Source organism: Aplysia californica, unplaced genomic scaffold, assembly GCF_000002075.1.
Source record: "Aplysia californica isolate F4 #8 unplaced genomic scaffold, AplCal3.0 scaffold01094, whole genome shotgun sequence".
Classification (NCBI taxonomy): Eukaryota; Metazoa; Mollusca; class Gastropoda; order Aplysiida; family Aplysiidae; genus Aplysia; species Aplysia californica.
The window spans coordinates 187,079-195,014 of NW_004798364.1; the positions used below are offsets into that span (position 1 = coordinate 187,079).

At 39.6% G+C, this 7,936-nt stretch overlaps 1 protein-coding gene across 1 annotated transcript in view; it reads left to right on the forward strand.

Annotated features, from left to right (window-relative positions):
- The window catches only part of LOC101846933 (microsomal glutathione S-transferase 2), a gene marked incomplete in the record, with an annotated part of 24,943 nt that overhangs the window by 11,413 nt on the left and 5,594 nt on the right, over nt 1–7,936 (forward strand). Inside the window, 2 exon segments of the mRNA XM_013089973.2 lie at nt 858–957; nt 3,402–3,472. Coding sequence (XP_012945427.1) covers nt 858–957; nt 3,402–3,472 — 171 coding nt within the window.

Here is a 7,936-nt window from a genome sequence, read left to right on the forward strand (position 1 = left end):
TGGGTTAAGTTTTTCCTTTTCCCATCTGGAACATTTTAACGATAATAAGTACTCAGTCTAACATGTCACATTGAAACCCATTTTTCCGATACGTGGGCTCAGTCTATCCTGTTCCCATCTGGAACCATCTTTACGGTCACGTGGGCTCAGTCTATCCTGTTCCCATCTGGAACCATCTTTACGGTCACGTGGGCTCAGTCTATCCTGTTCCCATCTGGAACCATCTTTACGGTCACCCATCTGGAACCATCTTTACGGTCACCCATCTGGAACCAGCTTTACGCCTCAGTCTCTGCCCTTCCCCTTGACGACATTGTCTGTCCATTAATGAGGGTGGTTAAAGGGTGCTCTTCCTTTCCTATCAAACATTCTTTCCATTAATGAGGGTGGTTAAAGGGTGCTCTTCCTTTCCTATCAAACATTCTTTCCATTAATGAGGGTGGTTAAAGGGTGCTCTTCCTTTCCTATCAAACATTCTTTCCATTAATGAGGGTGGTTAAAGGGTGCTCTTCCTTTCCTATCAAACATTCATCATCGTCCTTTTTTTTCCTCGTGGGTGGTTGGCGGGTGGTCTTGTGTGGTTTGCTCCTTCTTTCCTATCAAACGTTCATCATCGTCCTTTTCTCTCCTCGTGGGTGGTTGGCGGGTGGTCTGGTGTGGTTTGCTCCTCCTTTCCTATCAAATATCTATCGTCCTTATCTTTCCTTCTTTTTTGTATTTGTTACTCTCTTGTAACACTTCTAATCTTCGGTACTTATATGACCTTATTGTGTTGCAAGTGTGCCGTAAAACACTTACTAAAACTGTGAGGGCTTGAGAGGTGTCATTGTCTCCATGCCTTTGTTCCGTGTCCCCAGCTCGTTTCCTGAGAGCTGTCGGAGCCTCTCGCATGAAGCACAAAGTGACCCCACCAGCCATCGAAGGAAATCCTGAGTTTGAGCGAACATTCAGAGCGCAGTAAGTGGTCTCACATTTTTTGTGTGTTGTTTTAGTTATTTAAAAAAAATAATTTTTTAACCTGAACTATAATCTTAGATTTGATCTTTTCTTTGGTTGACTTCACCGAAATGTTTAAATTTGGGGGCATTTCAATATTTCAAACAACACCCTTCCCAAAGACATACACAACCACCATTTTTACACACATAACAGATCTATACATGCCCAATAAGACTCAGAAACAGAAAGACAAATCTTTTATAGTTTTTTAGAACATGTGCTAAAATTTGCTGTTCCCCAAATTTTTTTGTCATAATGTCCTATGTGTACAAAAAGCCCCCCCCCCCCCCGCCAAAAAAAATAAAAAATCAAACTTGTGTGTGTCTTTTGTTGTGTTTTGTATAAAGTGTATATATATGTTTCAAAATGAATACAAAGTTCAAACTCATAAATAAGCAGGTAATTGATATGGTAATCCTTATGCGTTGGCTGTGTAATCCTCTTCAGTGTGGAAAAACGGCTCCAGACAAAGAGGAAATTTTGCATTTGAAGGCCTAGTCTAGATCTAGAGCATTCCCCATCAGAATCAGTGCTTTGATGCTCATTTACATTGAAATCAGGATCCCCATGGTCTGAAATTATGTCATAGCCAGAATTATATGAACTGTCAAAGTCTTCAATCAAGTGAAAAATGTTTGCTTTTCGTGCTACCGAGTGGGTGGTTGGCGGGTGCTCTGGTGTGGTTTACTCCTTCTTTCCTATCAAACCTCTAGCGTCCTGATCTCTCCTCCTTCTTTTTTGTGTTTGTTACTCTCTTGTAACACCTTTAATCTTCGGCACTTGTATGACCTTATTGTGTTGCAAGTGTCGTAAAACTCTTACTAAAACTAAACGTGCTGCCGTCATACGGACGACAAAGTGTTGCGAGAACAGACTGCATGATGGGAACTTTGTGGGACACTTGGTCCCTGACGAGGGAGTTCTCATGGTGAGGGAGTTCTCGTGGTGAGAGAGTTCTCGTGGTGAGGGAGTTCTCGTGGTGAGAGAGTTCTCATGGTGAGGGAGTTCTCGTGGTGAGGGAGTTCTCGTGGTGAGGTGTTTCCACCGACCCTATCTTTGTATCATGTGTTGTTTTCTCCATTACTTTTTGTCTCTTCTGCTTTTCTGATTTTGCTCAGGATTAAATTGCCTAGAATATTTATAGATTGCACAGCACAGATTTGTGCTCTACAAATGATATCTATTATTATTATTATTATTATTATCATTGTTATGATTATGATTATTACTATTGTCATTATTATTATTATTATTATTATTATTATTGTAATTATTATTATTATTATTATTATTATTATTATTATTATTATTATTATTATTATTATAATGATAATAATAACTATCTCCAGAATTCCCTGGCCCCAGGTAAAGCAACTGAAGCAGGTTATGTTCTTGTGTATAGTTTAGGGAGCAGCCTCGCTATGTTCTTGTGTATAGTTTAGGGGGCAGCCTCGCTATGTTTCAGTTATGTTCTTGTGTATAGTTTAGGGAGCAGCCTCGCTATGTTCTTGTGTATAGTTTAGGGGGCAGCCTCGCTATGTTTCAGTTATGTTCTTGTGTATAGTTTAGGGAGCAGCCTCGCTATGTTCTTGTGTATAGTTTAGGGGGCAGCCTCGCTATGTTTCAGTTATGTTCTTGTGTATAGTTTAGGGGGCAGCCTCGCTATGTTCTTGTGTATAGTTTAGGGAGCAGCCTCGTTATGTTCTTGTGTATAGTTTAGGGAGCAGCCTCGTTATGTTCTTGTGTATAGTTTAGGGAGCAGCCTCGTTATGTTCTTGTGTATAGTTTAGGGAGCAGCCTCGTTATGTTCTTGTGTATAGTTTAGGGAGCAGCCTCATTATGTTCTTGTGTATAGTTTAGGGAGCAGCCTCGTTATGTTCATGTGTATAGTTTAGGGAGCAGCCTCGTTATGTTCTTGTGTATAGTTTAGGGAGCAGCCTCGTTATGTTCTTGTGTATAGTTTAGGGAGCAGCCTCGTTATGTTCTTGTGTATAGTTTAGGGAGCAGCCTCGTTATGTTCTTGTGTATAGTTTAGGGAGCAGCCTCGTTATGTTCTTGTGTATAGTTTAGAGAGCAGCCTCGTTATGTTCATGTGTATAGTTTAGGGAGCAGCCTCGTTATGTTCTTGTGTATAGTTTAGGGAGCAGCCTCGTTATGTTCTTGTGTATAGTTTAGGGAGCAGCCTCGTTATGTTCTTGTGTATAGTTTAGGGAGCAGCCTCGTTATGTTCTTGTGTATAGTTTAGGGAGCAGCCTCGTTATGTTCTTGTGTATAGTTTAGGGAGCAGCCTCGTTATGTTCTTGTGTATAGTTTAGGGAGCAGCCTCGTTATGTTCTTGTGTATAGTTTAGGGAGCAGCCTCGTTATGTTTCCTTTACCTTTTTGCTATGTTTTTGTCCACAGGCAGAACACGCTGGAGTTTTATCCTCCTTCTTTGGGAGGTTTGTGGATCGGATCCGTTTTCTTCCATCCGGGTGAGTATTTCAGTGGATATTATGATGACTCTACCTTGCCTGTCGCACATGCTAGCCTCAGTGGTTTGCGGGTGGTTGGAGGCTGCTACTGGTAGGCCCTGCATCTTTATTTTCCCTCTGTTGTTTCTGTCTGTCTTACTTTTTCCCTGCACTAAATGACCGTGGGTGGTTGGCGGGTGCTCTGGTGTGGTTTGCTCCTTCTTTCCTATCAAACATATATCGTCCTTATTAAATCTCTCCTCCTTCTTTTTTGTGTTTGTTACTCTCTTGTTACACATCTATTCTTGGGCACCTACATGACCTTATTGTGTTGTAAGTGCCGTAAAACACTTACTAAAACTAACTAAATGACCATTATTGTGGAGATGTGCTTTTCTGTCCTCAAACAAACACACAAACCTTCATGGTTCTGCCAGTTGGTGAACTTGTTCAAGCAGTACCCCCCAGGGCAGTGCCACTGACTGTAGTGTCTTTAGGCCATTCCCAAAGGGGGGACATTTCTTGTTTATGCACAGTAGAATTGTAAATGGGCTGATTCATCAATGCCATGCTCATAACTGTGCCTGATCTGCAACAGGGAACTGCTGCTTTTTCTTTCCTAATCCTTACTATTGTCATTTCCTCTACTTCTTTTGTATGTTTGTCACACTCTTGTGACCCGCTATTTCCGGGGTGCCTTGATAGTCGAAGCAGACTTTGTGCTGTTGAGGCTAGAGAGGTGAGCAGAGTAAGTCTGATTCCCTGTAAGGACTTCTCTGTTGATATCCACCCCTTGGCGCTCATATGACCTTATGCAGTTGCGAGCGCCGTAAACCCTCCACTAAAACACGAACTTCAAGCAGTGCTGGTTTTGACTGTTAGGATTAGGGTACTTTAATCGGGGTTGAGCGCTATATAAATGTCATTTATCATTATTGTTAAATGACCTTAACTGTGTTGATGTGGTCTATAAAATGTGGTACAGGTTTAACGCCCCTATCAACGCTGTTATTGTTATTTAAAAGGCAAGACCACCTAGTTTATCTATTAACGTCCATCTCCGAAAAGACCGAGCCAAATAAGCAATCCGTGTATAAAGTGCCTTACCCAAGGACACAACATTGTACCGAACTGAGGCTGGAATCCCCGAACCCACGATCACTTGATTACAGGCCCAGTAGCCTAACCAGTAAGCTAGCCACGGCCCTAATTGTGCTGAAGGGGATGTAAAAAACAGGTACCTTAAACGGCTGAAACCTGCTTCCAATTACTTTCCTCTCCCTCTGTTTCTGTCTGTCTATCATGTTCTTTTCCAGCACTATAGAACCATTGTCATGTGTACAGGAGTTAGCAATGACAATGAAAAATTAAATTTTCATCCAAATTGCTTAAAAATGGGCTTAAATGAAACTAGAGTAAATTCTAAGAACTGTGGTTTTTAAATTGTAAAAATCCATTGATAAATAAAAAAGTTATTGTGATTTTTGTTTGCCAAATGTTGGAGGACCTTCATATAGGAAAAAATGGCCAAAATGTGGGGCATGTCTTGATGTATTTTGAGGAAAAACTCTTCACAAGTCAGTAATGAATTGGAGCATATGATGAAGGAAACTTGGCGTCTCCGTCTGATTTTTAGTGCAGAATCTCCTGAGGAGTTGTTTCCCTTTCACCATCACTGCCTTTCTCCCCTGGCACGGTATGGGCCACTTACAAGCTTCTTCCATTTATTTTGTCTTTGTCCTGGGCCATCCTTCCTAGCTCGTTCCAAGTGAGCTTCATCTCTCTCATGTCCCTTTCCACACATCTCCTCCATGTTTCCCGTGGCCTACCCCTGCCTCGTGCTCCTTGTGGGTTCCACTGCAGCGACTGTCTTGTGATGTTTCCGCTGGGCTTTCTGAGGGTGTGTCCCATCCATCGCCACTTTGTTAGTCCTATTTCTACTTCTATATCCTTTTGTCCTGTCCTTTCTCACAGTTCTACAGCTGTTTCTCTTTATTCCCTACTTGTGACACCTGTAAAATCATACAAATCATATGGAGAGAGATATTTCTCATATCTTGGTCCATTTATGTGGAACAGATTACCCATGAAACTAAGACAAATAAGAACACTTGATAGCTTCAAAAGACATCTTAAACATTTTCTGTTCCTACAGGCCTATCCTTCATAAGCTTTTAACGTTATCTTTCATTATATTTGTTCTTTTCCTATGTCTGGATGAAAATAGTCTGTGTGTGTGTGTGTGTGTGTGTGTGTGTGTGTGTGTGTGTGTGTGTGTGTATGTGTGTGTGTGTGTGTGTGTGTGTGTATGTGTGTTTGTGTGTGTGTGCATTAATGTATATTGCTTGAGAAGAAAGGAAGTAGTAAGAAAGGTTTTTGAAAAATGGGTATTCCAATGTAAAGCGCATTGAGCTACTTTTTTTGGAAATGCGCTCTATAAATGTTATATATTGTTATTATTATTATTATTCTAACCTAACGTTGTCATGTAACAGGAGTTGTTTCTCTTTATTCTAACCTAACGTTGTCATGTAACAGGAGCTGTTTCTCTTTATTCTAACCTAACATTGTCATGTAACAGGAGCTGTTTCTCTTTATTCTAACCTAACGTCATGTAACAGGAGTTGTTTCTCTTAATTGTAACCTAACGTCATGTAACAGGAGTTGTTTCTCTTTATTCTAACCTAACATTGTCATGTAACAGGAGTTGTTTCTCTTTATTCTAACCTAACGTCATGTAACAGGAGCTGTTTCTCTTAATTCTAACCTAACGTTGTCATGTAACAGGAGTTGTTTCTCTTTATTCTAACCTAACGTTGTCATGTAACAGGAGCTGTTTCTCTTTATTCTAACCTAACATTGTCATGTAACAGGAGCTGTTTCTCTTTATTCTAACCTAACGTCATGTAACAGGAGTTGTTTCTCTTAATTGTAACCTAACGTCATGTAACAGGAGTTGTTTCTCTTTATTCTAACCTAACATTGTCATGTAACAGGAGTTGTTTCTCTTTATTCTAACCTAACGTCATGTAACAGGAGCTGTTTCTCTTAATTCTAACCTAACGTTGTCATGTAACAGGAGTTGTTTCTCTTTATTCTAACCTAACATTGTCATGTAACAGGAGCTGTTTCTCTTTATTCTAACCTAACGTCATGTAACAGGAGTTGTTTCTCTTAATTCTAACCTAACGTCATGTAACAGGAGTTGTTTCTCTTTATTCTAACCTAACGTTGTCATGTAACAGGAGTTGTTTCTCTTTATTCTAACCTAACGTTGTCATGTAACAGGAGTTGTTTCTCTTTATTCTAACCTAACGTTGTCATGTAACAGGAGTTGTTTCTCTTTATTCTAACCTAACGTTGTCATGTAACAGGAGTTGTTTCTCTTTATTCTAACCTAACATTGTCATGTAACAGGAGCTGTTTCTCTTTATTCTAACCTAACGTCATGTAACAGGAGTTGTTTCTCTTTATTCTAACCTAACGTTGTCATGTAACAGGAGTTGTTTCTCTTTATTCTAACCTAACGTCATGTAACAGGAGTTGTTTCTCTTTATTCTAACCTAACGTTGTCATGTAACAGGAGTTGTTTCTCTTTATTCTAACCTAACGTCATGTAACAGGAGTTGTTTCTCTTTATTCTAACCTAACGTTGTCATGTAACAGGAGTTGTTTCTCTTTATTCTAACCTAACGTCATGTAACAGGAGTTGTTTCTCTTTATTCTAACCTAACGTTGTCATGTAACAGGAGTTGTTTCTCTTTATTCTAACCTAACGTTGTCATGTAACAGGAGTTGTTTCTCTTTATTCTAACCTAACGTTGTCATGTAACAGGAGTTGTTTCTCTTTATTCTAACCTAACGTTGTCATGTAACAGGAGTTGTTTCTCTTTATTCTAACCTAACGTTGTCATGTAACAGGAGTTGTTTCTCTTTATTCTAACCTAACGTTGTCATGTAACAGGAGTTGTTTCTCTTTATTCTAACCTAACATTGTCATGTAACAGGAGCTGTTTCTCTTTATTCTAACCTAACGTTGTCATGTAACAGGAGCTGTTTCTCTTTATTCTAACCTAACGTTGTCATGTAACAGGAGCTGTTTCTCTTTATTCTAACCTAACGTCATGTAACAGGAGCTGTTTCTCTTTATTCTAACCTAACATTGTCATGTAACAGGAGTTGTTTCTCTTTATTCTAACCTAACGTCATGTAACAGGAGCTGTTTCTCTTTATTCTAACCTAACGTCATGTAACAGGAGCTGTTTCTCTTTATTCTAACCTAACATTGTCATGTAACAGGAGCTGTTTCTCTTTATTCTAACCTAACATTGTCATGTAACAGGAGCTGTTTCTCTTTATTCTAACCTAACATTGTCATGTAACAGGAGCTGTTTCTCTTTATTCTAACCTAACATTGTCATGTAACAGGAGCTGTTTCTCTTTATTCTAACCTAACATTGTCATGTAACAGGAGCTGTTTCTCTT